Source organism: Pelecanus crispus, chromosome 6 (genome assembly GCF_030463565.1).
Source record: "Pelecanus crispus isolate bPelCri1 chromosome 6, bPelCri1.pri, whole genome shotgun sequence".
NCBI classification, from domain to species: domain Eukaryota; kingdom Metazoa; phylum Chordata; class Aves; order Pelecaniformes; family Pelecanidae; genus Pelecanus; species Pelecanus crispus.
The window spans coordinates 18283566-18309366 of record NC_134648.1 but is presented as its reverse complement, the minus strand read 5'-3'; the positions used below and the strand labels follow the sequence as shown (position 1 = coordinate 18309366).

The window sequence follows — 25801 nt, the reverse complement described above, 5'->3', positions numbered from 1 at the left end:
TGGGTATGGTGAGGCTTTAAGCCTGATGAACACTCAGGAGAGGAAAATAGCTTCGTTAACAAACGGGAAAAAACCTTGTGTGCTGACCCTGTTGCTAATGCACTTCTCAAGCAAGCTTTCTCTCAAAGTTAGGCAAAACCAAATGTATTAAAAAAAAAAGAGGGATTTCAATCGCAGGAGAGCTTAGCTCCCACAGCTACATTGAAGCAGGAGGGCTCTCTGGAGCATCCCAGTAGTCTCTGAAAACTCTGTCTGTAGGGGCTGAGGGAGGGCAGCTCTGCCACCGGAGACTCGCTCTGCATGGCAGTACTTCTCCAAAGGGTGTCTCCCACTTGCTGTGGGGATACGTGCACAGCAAAGGTATGTTGCTCCTGTCTGGAAGCACTTTCAGATGATGTAATTTCCTGCCACACTCCTAAAAAAAAAAAAAAAAGTATTCATGAAACTCTTGCTCTGAGGACGGTAATGTATTGAGTGGCTATCTGGCATCTAAGCATGCTGTATGTCCCCCGGGGTTGCAGACAGACATTCTGTAACCAGAATTCAGAGATGTCACAAGTGGCTGAACAAACAAATATCACCAGTTAATGGTTAAACTCTCAATGTACTAAAGCATTTGTTACCAGTTTGCAAAAGAGATCAAACAACTGTGAATCATAACCTTGGCTACTAATTAAATCCTTTATTCCCTTCCCTCATCGCAGAAGCATTTAATCTTGGGGAATCAGGACAGCCTGTTGTGCAGAATTAGATTTTACAGTATAAGCAGGAACCAGCTTACTGTAAGGTTTCCTACTGGAAATGGGAAGGAATAAAATGAGAATATGAACATTCCCTCCTGGCATGGAAGTTCATGTTAGCACTGAACAATGACTGATGTAAAATAGCCACACTGGAAAATAATTTTGGTGGTATAGTTTTGTTATTTCACTGAATGGCGAATATAATTTTTCTTATCCAGCTGGCTTGCTTATAGATGAGACTCGTCATCTAGATAGAGAATGAGGGATTTGGTGTACCTTACTAGTGGCTGTCTGTCCCAAAGAAAAATATTTTACTCAGAAATAAAGAACTTTGAAGAACACCCCAGAGGAGATGAGGCATAAACCAAAATACTACAAGCAGTTTTATTACAATTGAATTTTATTTCTATTTTTCATAAGGTATTTTTCTGTGCATTTCTGTATAGGATGTATAGCTGCATGACAGTTACACTTTCACACCTTTGATGTTTAATAGCAAATTAAGCAGCGTTTATATTTTTGGCTCCCATCTCTGTGAAGCAGAACTTAAAAACCCCGAACACTTTATTTCCTTTGGTTTTGGGGGAAGTCATCCTTGTCCCTAGCAGCAGAATGATGCAGCAAGGGGTCACAGAACAGGAATACCATGAACTAGCATCAGGCTAACTCTGTTCACCAGGACTCAATCCAAACAGACAGCCATGCCAGTTAGGAGAAGCAAATTTCCATTTTTATAACATGAACTATGATCTTGCAGTCAAATCTGCAGGAGCAGGAACCTAGAGAGAGTCTCACTGAGACACCTCAGTAAGCTATTAAGAGGGAAGGGCCTTCCTATACAGATCCAACTGCAGATTCACAGATTGGTGCATAATTATTGAGGCACAGTCACTTTATATAAATGTGCCTACATTACTTAGCGGTCTTTAGACCAGTAGTGAAAAGCTGTACATTATTAGTTTGAAAAGCAACTGTTTTTTACACTGTATCTGGAAAAAGCAATCTTTGCTTGATGTCATTGCTAGATCTGAACAATTTCTGTAGCAAAAAGAAACCACATCAAAGGCAGTATCTACAAGTAGAAAATTTTTTTGGCTTTGCAGAAAGTTATTTTCCCAATAAAAAGTGTGAGTTTTCAGAAAGGGAACACAGCCTTTGCAGCCACACTTGCCGTGCTGTTCAGAGGACAGACATCCACCATTTGCACATGCTGAGCTTCTGTTGCTGGGGGAAATTTGTCCTGAAGAAATATGTGAATACTCACTAAAATTCTAGGTTATATTCAACTGAAGAGGCTTGGGCTATACCATGCTATATCATATCAAAGACCCAAACTTGTACAGAACTTAAATATGATTTTTCCATCCCATAGTGAATATGAATGCTGTCAGGTTCAGTACAGACAGAAGGCACTGCCTAGTGACATCTCAATATGCCTGTCAATCATCACTGCTAATAATAATTTTATAAAGATAAAGCATCTGGAATATCTAACTCTGCTTTTACTCCTGCTACCCAAAGTCATCACTAGAAGTCTGTTTGGGATGAGAGTTAGAAATACTAGACGTTCATGCATTTAAAAAAGAAAGAAATATTGTGCAGTATTGTCATACAAGTGCATCTTGATAAGAGTAATAGAATGAGCAAGTAGAATAAATCATTGGCATAGGTTAAATGTTTGATTTGATATTTTAATGTTAAGAAGAAAAATCCGTCATTTTTGCAGACTTTGAAAAATTTAAAGTATCTGTCACACTTAATGAATTGTTTAAAAAATGATGCCAGATACTATGAAAACCTGTTAAAGTACAAGGAGCAAATTATTATTTTTTAAATTCTGTTTTCAGTTCATATGCATGTGTTTGAAAAGGGAGATACATTTGTTTAAAGACCTTCCAGACTATTTTGTCTTTATATACAGTTACAGTTTGGTTTTGGGATACATTTGTATGTAGATGTTGCATTCGGCTACCACAAGATCATTTGGATTGTTTAGCAGTCAACTGAAAAATCTTCAAAGTGTTTTGGTTTTTTTTTAATAAATTTTGAAAAACAAATTCATATAAGTGAAAAAAAAAAAACAAAACCCCAAACCAGCCAACCAACCAAAAAAACAACAAAAGCCTAACTAAAAAGCTAAAAGCTGGAATTCTAGAGTGACCATGAATAAAAGCTCTGTGTGTGTGTGTGTCAGTATATATATGTATAAAAAAAGCAGGAACTTGATAGCTGGGGTTTTTTCACAGGAGAAATTGGGAAACATGGGTGGAGGTTTGCTTAGACATAGGAGGAGGTTATGTGGACACCACTGTTTACTGTCAAATGTATGCAAAGCTAGCATAGGTCAGATAAAATCCTGGATTTTTATAGCCGCCTTGGAAGGTGGGGAAGGTCAACATAATAGTGTGTTGTGCTCCCAGGCTGAATCTCACCTGCTCACATTACACAGTCACATATTAGTGAAGCATTTACTGCGGGCTGTTGTTTTTATTGTCTGGATGGAGATGCTCTTTCCCCCCACTCACCTTCCTCCTTTTTCCCACAGGCTGCGAGAACACCACCGCGCTGCAATTAAGGTGATTCGTAGGATGCAGTATTTTGTGGCCAAGAAAAAGTTTCAGGTGAGTTGTGAATAGAAAGCTCCTTTTCTAAATAAACCCTTTTATTCTCCTGATTCATTGTTTCTTTTAGAAACTTAAGAGAGACTAACAAAATTCATTTCAGTAATGGTGAGCTACACCCACTATTCTCTCTCTCCTTCAATAGGGTGGTTGTTTAGCAGCAGGTTAGTCAACTGTGGACGCACTGGAAATAGGCTAAACTCCTGAAATTCAGTCTGAATTAAAATGTTATTTTCTCCTAATGGACTTGGCCCTTAACCCTCTGTTATCGCTGTGTCTTTCTCACAGTGCAAACATTCTCATATGTCTCCATTAATTCTGAGCTGTATGTTAGTGTCGTGCCGAGTCAGTAGAATTAGAGATTAAAATACTACCTCAGCCTTGTTTCTGTCGCTTACTCAATGATAATGAAGTCCTGATAAGAAACTGGGGTGGAAATTTGTTAGTGTATTGGAAGGTTTCTCCTTCCTTTTCCCTTCACCCCTCTGCATAGGTAGCCGACCTCCTTCCAAGTTTGTGAGATATTGGTTTCTTTACTCCTCTAGCCCTCACTGACATACATTTCCTGTGCGCCACTTCACTTGCTGTGATATTGCCATACTGTAAGCATTTAACAGTAGCTAATTAACCTTGTTGCCTGGTCTGCATAAAAAATTCTGACTGAAAACTTTCTTAGAATGTGGTTTCTAAATCAATTTCATTAATCCACTAAACATCCATATGTCAACAGCCTTCAGCTTGATTTAAACCAGGTAAATATATATATATGTAAGAAACATATTACTTTACTTAAAATTAATTAATAAGGGACAATCCCTGGAGAACAGGCTTCAAAACTGAAAATGCAAAGAAGCAGAGGGGCTTCACCGCCCACAGCCATTTTCATATATGACAGCTGCACTACTGCTTATGATAGACTAAAAAGCTTTCCTGCTCTTAATCTACCCCCCCAAAAAAGGCGGGGGGGGGGGGTGTCCTTTTTTCCTTCAAATATTTGAAGGGCACAAAAGTTTGGGATCAAAAAGATGATGATGATGACTAACAGTCCAAGAGACCATTTCTGTAAGGCAATGCTGCTACTTCAAAACTGTGATTCTGACTTCCTTATTGGAATTTAGAAGAACTGCCAATTTAGAACTGCCTGAACTCTTTAGGATCATAGAATCATAGAATGCTTTGGGTTGGAAGGGACCTTTAGAGGTCATCTAGCCCAACCCCCCTGCAGTGAGCAGGGACAGCTTTAACCAGATCAGGTTGCTCAGAGCCCCATCCAACCTGACCTGGAATGTTGCCAGGGATGGGGCCTCCACTGCCTCTCTGGGCAACCTGTTCCAGTGCTTGACCACCCTCGTTGTAAAAAATTTCTTCCTTATATCCAGTCTAAATCTGTCCTCCTTTAGTTTAAAACCATTACTCCTCGTCCTGTCACAACTTGCTAAAAAGTCTGTCACCATCTTTCCTGTAGGCCCCCTTTAAGTACTGAAAGGCCGCAATAAGGTCTCCCCACAGCCTTCTCTTCTCTAGGCTGAACAACCCCAACCCTCTCAGCCTGGCCTCATAGGAGAGGTGCTCCAGCCCTCGGATGATTTTTGTGACCCTCTTCTGGACCTGCTCCAGCAGGTCCATGTCCTTCTTGTGCTGAGGTCCCCAGAGCTGGACGCAGTACTCCAGGTGGGGTCTCACCAGAGCAGAGCAGAGGGGCAGAATCACCTCCCTCGACCTGCTGGCCACGCTTCTTTTGATGCAGCCTTTTTTTAGCAGTTTCCTACTTTGAATCTTTTTATTTCTACTAAAATTCATGAGCTAATTTATGGCTAAGGTTGCCTGAGCTTTTCAGAATTTTGTTTCAGTTATGCGTAATGTATTCAGACTGTCACCATATAGGCTGAAATCTCCCATGTCCAGGGTCATAGAAGGAGCACTTTGAGAAAGTTTCTGCTAGCACATTTCACCTGTTTTTTTGTTAGACTAAAATTAAGAAAGGTGCAATGTCTGGACTACTTGAAAATAATTTTTATAGTCATTTTGTTGAGAAGCTCCTTAACACTTGCTGGTCAGCACTTGTAACTTGGCAAGGGACGTGGCCCATTCCAGTGATGTGTCCCCTGCTGTTTTGTGAAAAACTGCCTAAATGTGGCCAGTTACATTAAACTTTGATTTATTCTCATTCTAAAACCTGATTGTGATCCTTTGCTCTGTGGTAATTACTGAATCATTGCTCTCATAAATTTAGATCATAAAATAGTGGCCATGATATTAACTAAACTGCTTAGAAACAAGAAATCTACACATTATATATCTACTTCCCAAGTGGTATTTGTCAAAAACAGATTTTGAAAATGCCTGAACACTGTGTGCAACATTATCCGCCTGGCAAATAAACGAAACTCCCCTGCGGCAGATGACTTGATAGAAGCTGAAAAAGCATGTGACTGAATAGAATGGGACTATTCAGTTCATACTTAAAACTGATTGTACTTGGTATCCCAGTTGCTAATCTGGCTTCTCAGTTGTACTCTCACTTTCGCATCTGCAAAAGACCTGGTCCTGGCCATCTACAAAATCCCTCAACAAGATTGCCTCTCATCCTTCTTTAGTAGTTTTTCTTCTTCCTGAGCTATCAATATTAGCTGTTACTAAAGAACTAAAAATGTCAGTTAAGCTGAAGGGAAAAGTACCTCGCGTCGCTCCTGCGTACAAGTGATACGCTGCTGTTTCTGTCAGAAGCAGAATCTTCCAGTAGGAATGTATGGGGGATATCTGATACTTCTCCATAATTTCTGAATACAAGGTTATGACTGAGTTTAAAAATTCAGAGAGCACTGAAGGTACAGTTTTCAAAAGCACCTGAGTAAATTCATGCACAAAGTCACCTTGAAATTCAAGCCACAAGGTACTTTTGAAAATCTCTCCTGTAATTAAGAGATAACCACTGTCATTACTCTTTCCTCAAAAGTATGTTGTAAATCTGCTTTGTTCTATTGTATGCACATAAGACAGTCATAAGAAATTAGAATGTTTAAACATGAGCCAAGTAATGACTATACAGTTTCTAATAACCAGTCCAACACGATATATGAAATTAAGGTAAAGCAGAAGATGCGTTTTAAAAATTTATCTTTCAGCATTTAAGAGGTCTGCATAGCTGTTTTCTGGTAGATATTTGCCTTCTAAGCTTTTTGTGTTTATGTGCAATGTATCTTCCTAAAAGAAAATTCAGATTTTGTTTCTTATAACTATTGAAAAAAGCCCCACTGAAGTGCATTGGACTAGTCATGCTTAAAATTATCTGGAACATAAGTAATTGCAAGGCCAGCACTTAAAAGGAGTATTTTTTAGAGACGCCTCTGAAGCTTTTGGGGAAGGGAAGCATAGGAAGAAGGAGAGGAAGAGGAAAATTTTGCAAAATAGGTCCCAGCATGAACCCAACCTGGTTCTTAAACTATACCAGCTGTTTGCAGGATACACCTGTATGCCTACATTTGTGTAGATACTTTTTTACTTAAGAACTCAATTAATAACAGGGGGTGATGGTACCACAAGGACAAAAGTCAGTTAGAAAGCAGAGACTTCCTGTTTAAAAAAAAATGAAATAAAATAAAGTGAAGTTAAACAGAGATACAAAGAAATTTCAAAGGACATGAAAAGCAGTTCTTTGTGAAACATCACACTTGGGCATCATTTCCTCTTTAAAAGAAGAGGAGAAATTTATGCTCTATTTTAAAGTCCAGGTTTGAATACAGTCCATATGATGATGTCCATGTAAGAACCAAGCATGATATTATAAAGAATTAATGCCTTTTTATGGATGTGTTTATGCTCTTGTAAAGTCTGTAGGACTGTTTCAAATTGTGTAGGTAAGTTTATATTCTGCTAGTAGTCTACACAAGTCGTGTGCATCAGTTAAGGTGAATGGCTTACAGTTAAGGAAGGATTCTGTAGATTATAGGGAAAACAGTACCTAGAAATTAATGGTTTTCTAGGCTTTGTTCACTCCACCTACCAAAAATGAATTTCATATATTAGTTATAAATCAGATGTCTTTGGCATGTCTAACCTTACAACTGAATTTCAGAAAGAAAATCGCCATACTCGGTTATTCCATTAGCTGGATTCATGAGTAAATAACATTTGTCTTCCGGTTAGGAAGGTTTCTAAATGTCTTAAGACTTACACACATGGATACAACTGTGATAGCCATCATAGATCCAGAGACCAGGGATTTGATCTGATTTCCCATTGTCATTTTGAAATCTTTTTTTTTTTTCTTTTTTCCGTGTAAATTCTTCCTGTTGAGTAAACTGGTTTCCTTCTAAAATATGTTTTTAACTTGTGTTATGTTTTTCACCATGGCAAATATTCTATACATAGCATAAACTAAAAATACAGGTTGGACTTCCACTGATGATGTGAATAACTGTTGCCTGGTTTGTTATAATTTCACTGGAAAATCTTGCATTTATCGTCTTATAATTCATCATCTTATGTAATTCGTTTGTCATGGTATGAATCATAAATTGTATGTGTAATCTTTTCTGATCTCCATACTGGGTTGTACAAACAATGTAGTTCAGAGTGTCCTGTGCTTCAAAGGATGTTCAACGCGTTTTATTTGACTGTTATTTGGTTACATGTCCCAGAAATTCCCCTTACACAGGTTCCCCTCTCCCTTTCCCGGGTCTGCCTCCCTGTGCATGCAGTTAGTAGAGAACAGCAGCAGCCAGTGGTGCACATCTAATATTTGGCATTGGTTTTTGTGCCTTTTGCAAACGTTCATATATGATAGGGGAAATTTTAACTCATTTAGGATTTTTGCCATGAGTATTGGTTAATTAGCACAGGGACAAAAGCAAAGATGAAAAGTTGTGGGGCTGGCTTCTGCTTTGTTTCTTCAATACTCATCCATTGCCTGCTGCAGGTTTTTTTCCTTTTACAAAATTAACGTGTTGTCAACATCAAGAGTATTTTCTCTTGAAAGATCAGCTTTCAATATTAAGTAATTAAAGAATAATCAGTAGTGACTATTAAATACGCTATCTTACTCAGAAATTAAGCTTCATTCATAAATTCTATTTACTCCAGGTTTTCAGTTACTGTTTTAAAGAGAAAGAAGCAGCCCAGTAAATGAAAAACAGGCAGGGACATACCTACTCTTTCTACTATCAGACACCTGCATCAGAGTATGAGGATGGCAGGAGAAAGCTCTGCATCTTTATTCTTACTGAACAGCTTTTCTGAACCTGGAATTTTCAAGCTGATCTTGCGGACTTCTCTCTTGCTTATTTATAGTACAAAAATAGTCCAAGAATTCTTTTTCTTTTTTTTTTTTTTTTAAAATCATCATGTTTACAGTACTAGTCCATGGAAAGACTTATGGGCTTAAGCCATCTTAGAATCATAGTTCTTTCTTGTGGATGTTAGTTTCGATTTATATGTGTGTAGGCAGTCGGGGTTCTTGGGAATTCTTCTGTGTGCTCTTTGGCTAGATTGAAACAATTCCCATTCCTGTTTAGCCTTCCACTAGAGAGTACCTCACATTCACCCAAGATTTGCAGCTGGCTTTGGGGAATATGGCAGGCTGAAATAAAATTTTTTGATGAAGTGATATTATTAAAGTAATGATTATTAAAGTAATGATTCCTAAAATGTGGGAGCTACTTCGCAGGCAAGTGCAGGGGACTGCATGAAGGTGCCACAGCCTGGTTTTTATATTGTGTCCTGCTTTCCTTTGCCTTAAAAAAGAAGGTATTTGTGGCATGGAACTGAGGAAAAACCTGCAGCATGTGAAATAAGGTTAAGCAGTGCAGAGACATCTTCTTTTGAAGTACAGGTAACAAAATATTTCTGAGACCTCAAATGGGATACAAATTCTGGTATGTTAGAAGCTACCACTGTAAACTCTTTTCCTTGTTCTCAAAAGATGCAAGAAAGGAAATGTTGTAACTCAGTGTTACCAAGGTTTTTACCAAACCTTGAAAATTATCTACAGAATATCTATAGACAGCATAATGAATGAGTCAGAAATATAGAATAATAGAATAGTTTGAGTTGGAAGGGACCTTTAGAGGTCATCTAGTCCAACCCCCCTGCCACGAGTAGGGACATCTTCAACTACAGCAGGTTGCTCAGAGCCCCGTCCAATCTGACCTTGAATGTTTCCAGGAATGGGGCATCTACCACCTCTCTGGGCAACCTGTTCCAGTGTTTCACCGCCATCATCGTAAAATATTTCTTCCTTGTATCTAGTCTGAATCTACCCTTTTTTAGTTTAAAACCATTGCCCCCTGTCCTATTGCAACAGGCCCTACTAAAAAGTCTCTCCCCGTCTTTCTTATAAGCCCTCTTCATGTACTGAAAAGCCACAATAAGGTCTCCCCGGAGCCTTCTCTTCTCCAAGCCGAACAACCCCAACCCTCTCAGCCTGGCCTCATAGGAGAGGTGGTCCAGCCCTCAGATCATTTTGGTGGCCCTCTTCTGGACCCGCTCCAACAGGTCCATGTCCTTCTTGTACTGAGGTCCCCAGAGCTGGACGCAGTACTCCAGGTGAGGTCTTACCAGAGCAGAGTAGAGGGGCAGAATCACCTCCCTTGACCTGCTGGCATATCATTTATTATTACTGTATTGTTTGACAGATTTGATTAGCATCTTTAAGAAAAAGTTTTCTACCAAATCATAAGTCCGGGTGTTATTGCTCAGTCTAATGTGTGAAGTTTATACCTTACTCCTCTCTCCTCTTCTCTGTTGTGTTAGAGCTTTATTGCTGCTTCTTATATGTAGCTCTGGCACTGACTGGACTCTAGTATCTAGATTAAGATATTTTTAATTTGTCACTGCACTTTGACAAGTTCATTTACTTGCTTTCCAGTTAGTCTTTGTGTTTACTGGTTAAAATTATGGTCTTTTATCTTTAATAGTACACAAAAGTGGTTTTATTACTAGTAGGTCAGATTAAGGCTTTCCCATGTATGAAGTGCAAATTACAGACACAGGGCTTTCTCCATGGTCATTCCTTGCACCAATATTTTCCCAGTGTTTCCCAGTATATTTGAAAGCTCAGCCAGTCTTTCTGGAAGAGGAAATCAGTCATGCACCTTCAGCCAGGGCTCTGCTTTAACCTTCCCATTGTAAGAGCCAAACTGAGAACTCCAGCTGTTTTGCTGCTGACTGAGAATAAGGGCTTGTGTGTGTGACAGACATCTTTACTGTTTGGTGGCCGAGGATTGTGAACCTTATTTCCAGAAGGAACTGGAGTGACTACAAACTTCTGAGAAAAGTGGCAGATATACTTTTTTGGCCCCCAGATCTTTTGGCCTCAAGTTCAGTGGATAATCTCTTAAAAGGCATGTAGACCTGCAGTAACAAAAAGGTGGATGAAATCAGAATTGTCATAATTACTCCACAAAAAATGTGTGATCATGGCAACAATCAAAATATCTCAAATGTTTACACAGTGTTACAAGGGGTTAAAAGAACTTACTGTTTACTTATCTACATTGCCATAGACCATTCCTACATCCTTGTGGTTTACAGGCATGTTTTTTATTTTACAGCAAGCTAGAAAGCCCTATGATGTCCGAGATGTTATTGAGCAGTATTCTCAGGGTCACCTCAACCTGATGGTGCGAATCAAGGAGTTACAGAGGAGGTATGTCAATGAAGTTCAGTGTCTGTATCTGTAAACGTCAGCGGAGGGATGTCTGTAAATAAGTCAGTGAGTGGGGCCAGGGATCAAAAACTGACAGGGTTACAGATGCCATATTGGTAGGACTGTGCAAAGTTACGGAATATAAAATGGCATTCAAGTGAAGTTTTCACACAGGAAGGAAAAGGCAAAGAGCTTAAAAATCTGATGATCGGGACTTAGAATTTTCATTATACTTATATGTATTGCCTCAGTCCCTGCTAGCTTTGACTATACACTGTAATCCCTATATGGAAGGGGGTGTATTATATGTACAGAGTGAAATACTGTCACCTGCTCTGGCAGAATTGCACTTAACAGCAAACTAAGAGACAACAGATAGCTGCAACAAGTAAGCTGCAGAACAAGGAGAAGAGGAAACAATTCTGTTCACGTGGAAAAGTGATGGGCATGGTAAAATTTTACAATGGTTAAAGAAGCTAAAGATCAATCTAAGTCTAATCCCATTTTGTTATTATTTTTTTAAATTTCAAGCTATTCTTAGCCCAAAGCTGCTGCTTCACTTACAGTACAAACCAGAACTATTTGAACTTCACTTTACTTGTTTGTGAAGAGGTCTCCCCACTCCAGCTAGAGAAAGTGAAGATGCTGGTTCAGGCTGATAAAAATTAAAAATTATTCTTTTTTGTTTTATAGGTTGGACCAATCCATAGGGAAGCCATCTCTTTTTATCTCCGTCTCAGGTAAGTTGATATGAAGGATGTGTCTAAAGTTAATCTGATGAAGATATAGTTAAAATACTTTTTATTTTGTTACCAAATTTTTAAACAGTGCCAACCAGCTGTGGTCTGATGTTTAGGCATCCACAATAACTTTTAGTCATCAACACCTTTAGAATAGGGTTGTCCTTATTTAGACATTTAAAGCACCTACTTTCACTGGAGTTTTCAAAATGTTGGCTCTAATCTCTCTGAGACTCACCATATTTTCAATGAAATAATGTGCCATGATTATAGAGTTCCTATGGTGTGCTGTGATTACAGAGTTCCTATGAAATCAGTAATATTCACATAGAGCTTTGATAGCTTTGAAAAGAGACTGTAAAAGGAGCACAAAGTATTACATTTGTTTGAGACAAGTCTGGCTAAGGAAAACTCTCTGTTAATGTAATTTTCAAACTCATGTTTCTATATAGTTTATAGGGGAAAAAAGATAAAATGTTACCAAATGCATTGTTCAAGTTGGCTGTAGAGTCTTTTGCATAGTGGCAGATTGGTTTTAAATGGCAATTAAAACATTAACTAAATTGGGAACAGTCTTGTTCTCCCAGGTTAAAGGATAAAACTAAGATTGAAAGTGCCTTAAACTTAAGGGCTGTTAAAAGCCATGGCATGGGCTAATGCTATAAAAAGAAACAAAAAGCTGCTTTTAAGGAATAGAACTACCAGCCTGGGAAAGGTGTTCAGTTACACTGTGTTGGTGGGCTAGTTAAACACACCCTGTTGTGGCTTGCTGCTATTTTGTTATACCACCATATATTAATTTGAAAATGTTTCTTGTTCCACAGAAAAAAGCAAAGATCGAGGGAATAACACGATTGGTGCCAGGCTGAACAGAGTGGAGGACAAGGTAAGCCTCAGTTAGACTAGCAGTGAATGAGGACATGGTCTGTGATTGAACAGTGCTTGTTTCATATGATGTGGGGAAAAATTCAGCTTAAAATAGAGTTGAATGCCTGGCTTTTCCAGGTGATGGAGCATAATTTTTGTGGCAGATTGCATTTTTGGTTCTTTCTTGTCATTTTAACAGAATAAGAAAAAAACAAACTTTAATTGATTTCAGTCTCTTTTGGGACTCACTTGTTTTTTTTATTTTTAATTGTATATATTACACATGTCTTAATGCTCTACTTCCTTCCTCCACAATAGATAAAAGGCTCTGTTCCTTTAATACCTCAGTATATTACGGTCCCTAAGATTTCCCTTTGATCATTGCTCTGTTGTTTATATAACTCCACCTACAGTTCCTTAGAGAGAGTGATAGCAAACCGTGTTCTGTCCTGGTTTTCATTCCTTATGACAAATGGAGTTTATCCTTTCAAGTGACGTGAAGCCAGAAAAAATTAGACTTGTTCTATAATCTCAAATTAACAGTTAAGTGCTTTGTAACCCTTTATTTCAATGCTGGCTGTGCCTGAAAAATTAGATGACAGGCAGAGGCTATGTCATTGTTAAAAAGTATAGGTTTGCCTATGTTGGTATTAAGGAAAGAAAGGGAGAGTTGAGAGAAATAGTTTGAATCCTTTACTGATCTCTTATAGTGATTTGGTGAGGGGATGAAAGAATTTCTTTACCTTAGGATTATTTCACTCATGTATCTAAACTGTTCATTTGGTATTAAGGAGTGAAAATTTTTCTTAAGGAAAAGAGCTTTCAGTGTTTCTTCCACAACTGGAAGTATGTGATAACCTCATGAAGGATTTGTTCTGAAGAAATATCCAACAAATATTCTGCAAACCAAAAGAGGTGTGAGCAACACATCCCAAGGGATGCAAACTGAGCACCCTGATCTGTATTGATTCACTTGTGACATATCCGTTCCTTACACATTTCTCCTTAAATATTTAAGATAAACTTGAATGACAGTACTCAGAACTGCACTTCAATCTGTTGGAAATAAATGGCATTTTATAGGGAACAGGTGCCTTTTGGTATATAGGGTGACACACAGAAAGGGTGAAGTAGAAGAAAGGAAGGTACAGTGCATTTTACACTGCTGGAAACAGATGGGGTAAACCTGTCTCAAAGGAGGAAAAAGATGTTTGCACAGGAGTTAGCAGGGCTCATTGAAAGAGCTTTAAACTAAATTTGAAGGGGGAAAGGGATAAAACCAGGCTTGCTAGAGATAAGCCTAGGGGCAGCACGCCAATGTTTGAGGGATGGTGTGCTAGCAAGGTCCTTTGGTCTGCCATCTCAGTGGGGATAGGGGATGGAGATCCATGTGGTAGCAGAGATGCAAGGGCTTTATATGTGTTACAAACCACGACAGCACCTGAGAATGGTCACATAAGAAACAGGGTTTCTCTCCCCAAAAAGGTAGCGGGATCAACAGCCCAACTGAAGTGCATCTATACCAACGCACACAGCATGGGCAACAAGCAGGAGGAGCTGGAAGCCATTGTGCAGCAGGAAATCTATGATATAGCTGCCATCATGGAAACATGGTGGGATGACGTGCACAACTGGAGTGCTGCAATGGATGGTTATAAACTCTTCAGAAGGCATAGACAAGGAGGGAGGGGCAGTGGGGTAGCCCTATACGTTAGGGAGTATTTTGGTGGTCTAGAGCTTAATGATGGTGATGATAGGGTTGAGTGTTTATGGGTAAGAATCAGTGGGAAGATCAACAAGGCAGATAACATGGTGGGAGTCTGTTATAGACCACTCAACCAGGATGAAGAGGCAGACAAAATATTCTGTAAGCAGCTGGGAGAAGTCTCATGATCACTAGCCCTTGTTCTCGTGAGGGACTTCAACTTACCAGATGTCTGCTGGAAATACAATACAGTGGAGAAAAAAGAGTCTAGGAGGTTCCTGGAGTCTGTGGAAGATAACTTCCTGACACAGCTGGTGAGTGAGCCAACTAGGGAAGGCACCCCGCTGGACCTGTTGTTTGTGAACAGAGAAGGACTTGTGGGTGATGTGATGGTTGGAGGCTGTCTTGGGCATAGCAATCACAAAATGATAGCGTTTTTGACTTTTGGAGAAGTAAGGAGGGGGGTCAGCAGAACTGCTACCTTGGACTTCTGGAGGGCAGACTTTGGCCTGTTTAGGGGACTGGTTGGCAGAGTCCCTTGGGAGGCAGTCCTGAAGGGAAAGGAGTCCAGGAAGGCTGGACATTCTTCAAGAAGGAAATCATAAAGGCACACAAGCAGGCCATCCCCATGTGCCGAAAGACGAGCCAGTGGGGAAGAAGACTGGCCTGGCTGAACAGAGAGCTTTGGCTGGAACTCAGGAAAAAAAGGAGAGTTTATGGCCTTTGGAAGAAGGGGCAGGCAACCCAGGAGGACTACAAGTATGTCGTGAAGTTATACAGGGAGAAAATTAGAAGGGCCAAAGCTCAACTAGAACTTAGTCTGGCTACTGCAGTAAAAAACAATTAAAAATGTTTCTATAAATACATTAGCAACAAAAGGAGGGCTAAGGAAAATCTGCACCCTTTATTGGACATGGAGGGAAACATAGTAACAAAGGATGAGGAAAAGGCTGAGGTACTTAATGCCTTCTTTGCCTCAGTCTTTAAGAGTCAGACCAGTTATCCACAGGGTACCCAGCCCCCTGAGCTGGAAGACAGCGACAGTGAGCAGAATGAAGCCCCCATAATCCAAGGGGAAATGGTTAGTGACCTGCTATACCACTTAGACACACACAAGTCTATGGGGCCAGGCGGGATCCACCCAAGGGTGCTGAGGGAGCTGGCGGAAGTGCTCACCAAGCCACTTTCAATCCTTTGTCAGCAGTCCTGGCTAACCGGGGAGGTCCCAGTTGAATAGAGGTTAGCAAAAGTGACGCCCATCTACAAGATGGGCTGGAAGGAGGATCCAGGGAACTACAGGCCTGTCAGTCTGACCTCGGTGCCAGGGAAGGCTATGGAGTAGATCATCTTGAGTGCCATCACGTGGCACATACAGGACAAGTAGGTGGTCAGGCCCAGCCAGCATGGGTTTATGAAAGGCAGGTCCTGCTTGACTAACCGGATGTCCTTCTATGACAAGGTGACCCGCTTAGTGGACAAAGGAAAGGCTGTGGATGTTATCTACCTGGCCTTTCATAAAGCCTTTGACACCATTTCCCACAGCATTCTCCTGGAGAAACTGGCTGCTTATGGCTTGGATGGGCATACTCTTCGCTGCTTAAAAAACTGGCTGGATGGCCGGGCCCAGAGTTGTGGCGAATGGAGTTAAATCCAGTTGGCAGCCAGTCACAAGTGGTGATCCCCAGGGCTCAGTATTGGGGCCAGTTCTGTTTAATATCTTTATCAGTGGTCTGGACGAGGGGATCAAGTGCACCCTCAGTAAGTTTGCAGACAACACCAAGCTGGGCAGGAGCGTTGATCTGCTTGAGGGTAGGAAGGCTCTACAGAGGGATCTGGACAGGCTGGACCAATGGGCCGAGGCCAACTGTAGGCCAAAAAGGCACAACAACCCCATGCAACACTCCAGGCTTGGGGAAGAGCGGCTGGAAAGCTGCCTGGCAGAAAAGGACCTGAGGGTGTTGGCTGACAACCGGCTGAACATGAGCCAGCAGTGTGCCCAGGTGGCCAAGAAGGCCAGTAGCATCCTGGCTTGTATCAGGAATAGTGTGGCCAGCAGGAGCAGGGAGGTGATTGTCCCCCTGTACTCGGCACTGGTGAGGCCACACCTCCAATACTGTGTTCAGTTTTGGGCCCCGCACTACAAGAAAGACATTGAGGTGCTGGAGCATGTCCAAAGAAGGGCAATGAAGCTGGTGAAGGGTCTAGAGCACAAGTCCTATGAGGAGTGGCTGAGGGAACTGGCGTTGTTTAGTCTGGAGAAAAGGAGGCTCAGGGGAGACCTTATTGCGCTCTACAACTACCTGAAAGGAGGTTGTAAGGAGGAGGGTGTTGGTCTCTTCTTCCACATAACAAGCAATAGGACAAGAGGAAATGGCCTCAAGTTGCACCACGGGAGGTTTAGATTGGATATTAGGAAAAATTTCTTCACCGAAAGGGTTATCGAGCATTGGAACAGGCTGCCCAGGGAAGTGGTTGTCCCCCCATCTCTGGAGGTATTTAAAAGCCATGTAGATGTGGTGTTTAGGGATATGGTTTAGTGGTGGACTTGGTAGTGTTAGGTTAATGGTTGGACTTGATGATCTTGAAGGTCTTTTCCAACCTAAACGATTCTATGATTCTAAGAATCACTGTGCAGTGCTCAGTCAGATCTGTGGTTGGTAAGTGTTCTTACACATGGAAGACCTTTCCAGAAGGTTTGGATTACATTTATTTGTTTTCTCTCCATAATGTCAAGTAAAAGTGTGGAACACTAAAAAATGTCTTGTGACTGTGACAAAGAGCAATGACTTTTCAGTTTGGACAAATAATTCTCAAATGACAGCTAAAATAGCTTCTCAGTGCTATTTGTAAAAATCTCCAACGAGCCTGGGAAAGCTTTCGCTCAGAGATAAGATGTTTTGGGGTTATTAATTATTCTTTTTACATCCTTACAAATAAGTACACCGTGAATTTATAGTGACTGTTGTTTTATATCTTGTAATGGGGCTGTAAAACACTCCCTGTTTAATTTTAGTATGGCCGGGTTAAATTTTAGCCTTGTTTTAAGTAACAGACCCTTCTTTCTTTGCAGTTGCATGAGGTCATCTGTGGTTTCGGAGTTGTATGTTATCTGCCCTATACAGCTAGTCCTATCTGCAGGAATTTTATCTGAAAGTAGCTGAAAGGCTAAAAATAGAGAATTTCAGTTGGACTCAGCAAACAGTGGTATACATGACAACACACTGGCCATGCTGAGATCACATTTTTGCTGCAGCTGCAGATGGTGGCCAAAGCGAGGTTTTTTCATATTTTCATTCTTCAAGATTGGCCCTCTCTTTCCCATAAAGTACATGGTACATGGTGTGCTTTCAACATACAATTAAATCCTTCCTGAGCTGAGCACTATATGAGGGATAGCTGTATCAGCTGGTTTTTAAGGTGACTGAATATTAAACAGTTACATCCTGTTTGGTTTGTGAATTAGTTTTGAATCTTGGACTTCTGAATGAGAGATTTTCAGGGGTGCAGGCTAGTGTTACCACATAACCACCTTTTGTGCGTTTGGAAAATCTCCTTTAAGTCATTTTAAAATGAGCCGTAGCCTTCTGAAGTTATTTGAACACTCCTGCTACAGCAAGAAATTACACGGTACTTCCCATGCCACAGGAATAAGCCGAGTTCTTCTAATAGATCTTTACAAATCTAATTCTGTCTTCAAGAGTATTGAATCATGTTTCTGGGACATCATGTCACTCTTGCAAAGCTTTTGTACTTGCAGCACAAGCAAACATGCTCTAGAGGCCCATGTATGCCTGGCACTACAGAGGGGATGGCACCCAAGAGGGTCATTTTAAAAATAAAATGCTTGGAGTCAAACAGCAGTATATTGATAGGAATTATGATACTTTATGGCACAAATCTGAATTTTGAAGTATTGAAATCAAGAAAAAATCATGTTTTCTTCTTCTAAATTTAGGAACGTGTTGCTTTGGTGGGGGCAGTGTCTGTAGAGTCTGTTCATCTTGTGCACTGAGTGAAACATTGACCTTGTAAAATACACAGTTTGTGACAGTGTAACTAAAGATTGTTTCCTAATATACAAAAGCTAGAGGATGAATCATACTTGCAGGAACCTTCCTGCAGATTCCTTCCTGTAGAATTTTTTAATTTTGGCAAGCAACTGAAAGGTGGTTTTGTAAATGTAACTAGGAACTGCACAATCTGATAGGCCTTCGTGAAAAGAAATCACAATCCAACATGTAATCATAGCATATTTTGACTTTGCCATTGTTCTCTGTTGCTTTTAAAGCTGAGGGCAGCAAATACTGTTCTTCTAAAGGTGTGTTGCCATGGCTGAGCGCAGGCAGTTGCGGGCATCTGCCGTGCCCACACTCCGGTCTATCGGGACACTGGCCAGCTTTGGTCCCAAAGGCATGTAGCTGCAGAAGTGCAATGCCTACACTGAGCTCATAAACCCCACTACGTAGCAATGGTCCAAGCATGTGCATGTAGATAGGCTGATCCGGTCCCTCAGAGAATGTTGTTGAGCGGGATTACAGCAGCAGATCAATTTATTTGCGGTGGCCAGCCTTCTCTCTTTTTATCCTGAAACATCTGTGAATGACTATTCAGCCTACCCTCAAGAAACCTGGCCACTGCTGGCTTGCTACCAAAATCAAAATCAAAAACAGTTTTTCCAGATAGGCACAGCTGTGTGTGTGCAGCGCTGTTAATCCTCACGCAGAGCACGCTCCGTGCCAGTGGTTTAATTCTGGGTGTGCCCAGCAGCTCAAGCCAGGAACAAGCCCACAGTGCACTCAAGAACTTCTGTATGCTACATGTCCTCTTCTTTTTACTGCTTTAATTGTAGCTTGGCTATAAATGACTGTAACACTAACTTTTTAGAATAAATTAATCTGTTCTTTTTCAACCTTTTGCCGACCGTTAATTTAGATGCAATAGGCGCAGCTTGTACTCTTCAGGTAATCAGCCAGGCTTGTTGCCTGGCTGCCCTAAGATAGTTCAGTCTTAAATATGGGCACTGCACAAAATCATCTAGAATATACAGCCAGGGCTAAAATTGGCAGTCCCTGGACTCTTGCCAGTCTGTGGTGCCTACATACCACACTCCCCCAGATGTCAGTAGGTCCTGTCTGTGGACCTCCCAGGGCAGAATAACAGAACCCAGATTTACAGAAAAAAAATTAAAACCTTTCTGAGCAGTAGACATCATGCTCTATTCTCTGTTGTTTTAAAAATAGGACTTAACCTTCTGCAATGATTTGGACACTTCAAAATTTGCCTTTTAAGAACAGTTATAGCAAAGCAATTTTCTGGGTGTACCTTCTATATACTCAGAACTATTCCTGTACCTGACAGGAAGTACAGTATCAATACCAGTATTGCCAAGGTTGCTACTAACATCTTATAATAGTCCTTTTCAATCAGGAGTAATACTATCTACTGCTAGATTTTAAGTTGTAGAGATTTAAATGGAAATTTCTGTTTATGCAGAAGGTATGTAGTAGTGAGACATGTAACACCTTTTAATGTGAATCCAACAATTCTGCAAGACAATATTAATTCCAAGCATATATACATTTTGCATGCTTACAGCTGAAAATTTGAGCCCTTGTATTCTGACTAGTACCAACCCAAAGAGCAACATGCAGAACTTGAAACATGCAGTGCAGCACTGAACAGAGAATCATTTCACTTTTTCAGACTTATTTTATAAGCAGATTGCAACACTTTTTAAATCAATTAAAACCAAATCTATCATGTGAAAACATCAACCCTAAAATAGGTGCTATTGTACTGCTTGAGTTGCCTACTGGAAATCTGAACTGATCTTTGAAACCAAAACTGAATGGAAGTTTTCTTTGCATAGTTCTTGTGAGTTCTGGTTATGGTGATTTGGTTTTCTGTCTTCCGTCTACAATGCCTTCAATTGTTAAACGTATAGATCCCATGTTCAGTAAAATTGTAAGGATATGATATGTATTTGATACGTTTTTCACTGTGAGTGCCGAGTATGAAACTTTTAAAGAGAAGTAAGTACAAAGGCTTTATTTGTGGTGGCTTTCAAAAAATGGTGGAGACCTGTATGTTACAACATTTATTACATGGTATGACATTTTCTTCTGGCTAAATAATTTTCTGTAATTGTTTCACCAGAGCATTAATTCTATCCATTCATGTATTAGAAACCAGTTTGGCTGGAACCCTGTTAAACACAGCCCAGCTGAACAGAATGACCATTGATAAGTCTAGGTCTGGTTACTAATTTTACTCTTGCTCTTTCCTGCTCTTGCTTTCTGATCAACTAATAGTTCCCCATTGCAAAAAGGTTTCATATCTAACTTATTTCTCTTGTTGATTTGCTCAAAATTATATGAACTTGAGTTACATATTGCAGAAGCATTTCGCTGTAATGTTAATAAATTTCATGTTTCATTGTATCACAAGGTAAATTGTAATCATGCCATTTCTAATAATGACGTCCCAGCCCATCCAACACAGAAAGGTTTAGGACATGCTCCAGAGCCCGTTAAAGGTGATGGGAGTCTTTCCTTTGACCTGGCAGGCTGTGAAGCAGACCTTTTAATTAAAACATAAGGCAGCCTCAATGAGCCAACATTTCAACCTTCCTTCTTTGGGGTAGGCAGAAGCATTAAGCTTCATCAAAGTTGTATGCCTTCGAGAGGACTTTTTCTCTGATACAGTTTTGCTCAGTAACACAAACATGTTACTTACATGACAACATTTCTGTCATAAATGGAGGTATAAATCTGTATATATGTGTGTGTCATTATTTGATGCTCCACATTTACAATCCTAAGAGCATACACTAGGTAGTTTAACATTTTGCTTAGAAAAGTATTATCTCATCTACCTCTTCCCAGGTTCACAAATACCAGGTTTCATGTTGACAGCTTGTTCACCTAAAAGAATGCTTTGTGTGTGGCCAGTCTTGCAATTCTGTGTGAATTATCTGCCTTATCTAACATAGGATCAAACCTTGGTGGGGTTTTTTTGTCTATTTTTTATGACATTCTGTAGCCTGTGGGAACAGTTCTCTGCTTCCTGCTGCAATATAACTATTAGTGCAAACTTTGAAAAAGGCCTTGACTGACGATGGCCTTCTTGCACATCAGTGTGTAATGGATAGGGACATTTTGGCTTTATTTTTAATGGAATAATGATGATGAAAAATTGGTGGTAGAAGACTGACAGCCAACTGTCTTCTGAATTTCTGGTCACTGCTGGAAACCATGGTTAGAGCCATGAGTCATCACTTGGAAGACACAGCTTCAGAAAGTGTCTGGTGTGGAAATATTCAGCATTTTGCAGGCTGAACATATGTGAGGCAGTTTAGGTATTGAATATTGGCAGCTTCTGCAATACATGTGTGAGGATTTGCCTTCCTGATCACTAGAAACAGAATAAAAAACTGTGGGTTTGGATTGAAATTTTAAAATATATGCAAAATCAATAAAAATCAAAACAACCACTGCCAAGCAGTTACTCATCTTGTATATAGATCTTGCAATAATGCAGAAGTAATAACCTGGGGGATGTGGAGGAATATTAAGAGGCATATGGAAGATTAAGTATCCCTATTAATTTAATCCTTAGTCTTTTTCCAGATGCTGAAGTACAAGCATACGGAAGCAATTTTGGTGCTGAACTTTTTGATGGAGGATGCCCATTTTCTATAAATTGGACTACAACTAAGCACATCTTTCATCAATCTAGGTCATTAGGCAGCCTTAAAATTTTAATAGGTTTTCTCTCACCAAGCTGATAATATTTCAGTGGGTAAACAAAGAAAAACTGCAGATTTCCATTTCCAGTATCCTATGCTTTCCATCTCCCTAGCTACAGTGAAATAAAGTTATCAGACATATATGTTAAAAATGAAAACAAAAAATAATTACTTGTAGGATTCACTGCTGCCAGAAGCTTTGGTAGCCAGAATAGAAGCAAACTTAGAGACAGATTAGGCAAAGTCATGGTGAAGGGCTCACTTGAGGATTATTAAACAGGATGTCTGTATGTTAACTCCAGTTTAGCAAGTACTTTAAACAGTAGTCAGCAATGAGTTGGTAAAAAGAGGAAAAGCATGATTTTATGTATATGTACTTTCTTACACTCTTTTTTTAAGGCTCTGCTACAAGCCTTGCACCAGAAACAAGATAACTGGGTGAGAGAAACTTTAGTCTTGTTCGATGTAGCCCTTTTTATAGAATCATAGAATCGTTTAGGTTGGAAAAGACCTTTAAGATCATCCAGTCCGACCATTAACCTACACTACCAGGTCCACACTAAACCAATCAAGGGTAGACTAGACTAAACAATGTCCCCAAGTGCCACATCTACCCGTTTTTTGAACACTTCCAGGGATGGTGACTCTACCATCTCTCTGGGCAGCCTGTTCCAATGCTTGACTACCCTTTCCATGAAGAAATTTTTCCTAATTTCCAGCCTAAACCTCCCCTGGCACAGCTTGAGCCCATTTCCTCTCATCCTGTCGGTAACTACATGGGAGAAGAGACCAAGACCCACCACACTAGGTTGTTACATACAGCTGCTTGCCACTGGATTTGGTCACCCATATGGCCCCATGCAGCTGAACATCGCCGTACGGTGTCTTAGACCCAATCTGTTTATGAAGGCTGTGCAAGCAGACCGCTATGCCTGCCTAGAGGACATTCATGTGAGTTTTTGCAGCACTGTGCCTTGAAGGTCTTTGGAATAGCCTTCACTTGCATCCACTTGCTAGCACTAAGTTTATCTGTTTTAAGATCATTAGATCCTACTGCAGCACAAATGAAAAACAATCAATTTTGGCATTAATGTTGAAATTGTTTAATATACTCAGTATTGAGTACTATCTGTAACCCGTAGGCTATTATCTAGGTACAGTAGCTTAGATATAGTTACAGACCTGGCCTATGGAGCAGTGTTACAAGCTATCATGATGTTTTATTGTCTGTGTCTGTAGTGTCAGCTCTTGGATCATAGGAAATGTGATGATATAAAAAAAAAATACCCCCAAAAAACCAATCTAGCATCTGAACGTAAATAGCCACAGACAGTGAGGTTACAGCAGCTCATTAGCTTCTTTGCAGGAACTGAGAGTGTACTCTCTCTCAACCCTGTAAAATAAAGTTAAGCAAGATGAAATAGCAACTGCATTCTAGAGAATAGTGACTGAAGGTAGTTCAAGCTAACACACAGTTGCTGTGCTAAGGTTCAAAAGCAATGACTAATTAAGCTCTGGTTATTCAGTCACATGCAGTCATCTGTGATACTCCTCTACATACTTTATTAAAAGTAAAACAGCAGAAGTGAAATACTGCTAAAGAAAAGACTTCCTGTTTAAGTGAGTTGCTATAGATTTTACCCCAAATTTCTAATGCTTCTGGATGCAGACAGTAGTTTGGAAGCATGACACTGAAGGCAGAGCATAAATCTTTACAAATACAAAGTGGTTTCTTTATATATATGGGGGTTTTCTTAATCTTATTGATTTCTTCCCTGCTTGGGATCTGATTAATGACTTTTGAATTCTTAACACTGGCAATGGCTGCACGCTTGTGATCTGCATAGCTGTCTACTTTCTTATTAAGAGCAGAAATCCCAGAGGTATTTTAGCTAACATGCAGTATACCCTATAAAATCTAGGAATTTGGGGGGGGAAATGGAGGAATGAAATAATGCATTACCAGTTGATAATCTTTTAAACATCTTCATGTTAGTTGCTGGTTTGGGGATCAGCTATTTTTGTTTATATTTGAGTAGGTATGTGACTGGATGTAAGGTCTGCAAATTGAGATGACTCGATCTTTTATTAAACCACATAAAGACTGTTTTGTCTGGCATTCAAAGATAAACCCAAGCAAGATTTGAAATGCAGCCTCCATCATTCTTGTGCATAGACTGTTTACATTTTATGTGGAATGGAAATGCATGGTGAATATGCCGAGAGAGAATGTGGAACAGTTGTATGGACTAACTACCCTGTAGAGCAGATCAGAGAAAAGGGATTTAAGTGAACAACGTTTGTGCACAGAGAGCTACACAGAAGACTTTTAATTTGCCTTTCTTGTGGTCATTTCTTTTCCTTTAACCTATAAGATCATTCCTGCATTTTATTTTGTGTGTGTGTGTGTTGCAGATGAGTGACCAAAAAGCATTCTAACATAAATGGCAAATTTTGCTTTTGGTACACCAGGATGAACCTCTATTGAAGTTAGATTCATCAAAGTTGAAATTGTTCCTTGTCAAAGATCTGTTATTAGAGTGATCTCACTGGAATTAAAATATTTTATTTTCATTTGCAGTTGAGTACCAGGGAGGAAAAGTGCATGGAGTTGAAAGGACTCTATTTAGGTTGCAGTCTTTTCAGGTTGGAATCGATTCAGGTCTTGGAAAATTCAGAGTAAAGGAAGGTATAGTCCCTTTCTTACACAAAGTCCATACCTTCTGTCACTCTATCTGCTTCCCCCCACCCCCAAAATAAAATTGCAAAACAGAAATGATCGTGTGCTGCTTAGATTGTAGGAAGAGAAATAGGAGAAGGAGCCTTTGCTGTCTGACTCCTACTTAGACCTATAGGAATCAGAGGGAAGATAAGAAGAAAAATAGGCAGTCAATAAAAAGTAGAATATGAACACCTGGTTCAAAGTATACCTACCCCTCCTAGAGCTCAGGAAACCAAGATGGCACATATAGTTTCCTCAAATCCTTCTTTGTTCCTGCATCCTACCCACTGAGGTTGTGACAAAACCACAATTCATCTTTTAATAAGAAAATCAAGATTTGCATTACTTCTATAAAAATCTAGAACAAATATGATTATGATGACTTTTTACAAGTCTTTAAAGTATCCCACTGTTTCAGCAGTTAACACAGGGCTGTGAACCTGTGTCACAGGTTCTCTTTCTATCCCAAAGTAATGGATGCTACACTTGCTAGCTCCAGTGATCAGTCAGCTGCCCAACCTGGCAGAGTGTGATTGCCCTTGTATGCCACGGGCGTGATAGTCTCATGAGCTGCCTCCCTTTAGGATGGACCTTCTTTGTGGTAGCTTCATTAGGTTCATCATATCATGAGAGCTCCTGCTCTGACAGACTAAACACACGAAAACAGAGAAAGGAATGATAAAAGAAAATATTGTTTCCCTCTTTTACAGCTAAGGTGCAGGAAGTGACTTGCCCAAGGTATCACAGTGGCATCAGTGGCACAGCCAGGAATTTAACTTAAGCCGTGTCTGGGACTTAACCACAAATCAGCATTCCTTTTTGTTACTGTGTTTAAAAGCCCCTCTAGTTTTGAATAGTTATATTGGCCAGTGCAGTGTTCAACATAATCATAGCCCATTAATACTAAAACCATCCAGTACTTGAGAACAGCATATATAAACACATAAACCACACCAACCCAGCCAATATAAATGTACTGGGACTATTTTAGACAGTAGATTTTAAATCATC

At 40.0% G+C, this 25801-nt stretch overlaps 1 protein-coding gene across 1 annotated transcript in view; it reads left to right on the top strand.

The window, feature by feature from the left end:
* The window catches only part of KCNQ1 (potassium voltage-gated channel subfamily Q member 1), a 368559-nt gene that overhangs the window by 249158 nt on the left and 93600 nt on the right, over nt 1-25801 (top strand). Inside the window, exons 14-17 of the mRNA XM_075712468.1 lie at nt 3289-3364; nt 10915-11009; nt 11703-11749; nt 12574-12635. Coding sequence (XP_075568583.1) covers nt 3289-3364; nt 10915-11009; nt 11703-11749; nt 12574-12635 — 280 coding nt within the window. The remainder of the gene's footprint in view (nt 1-3288; nt 3365-10914; nt 11010-11702; nt 11750-12573; nt 12636-25801) is intronic.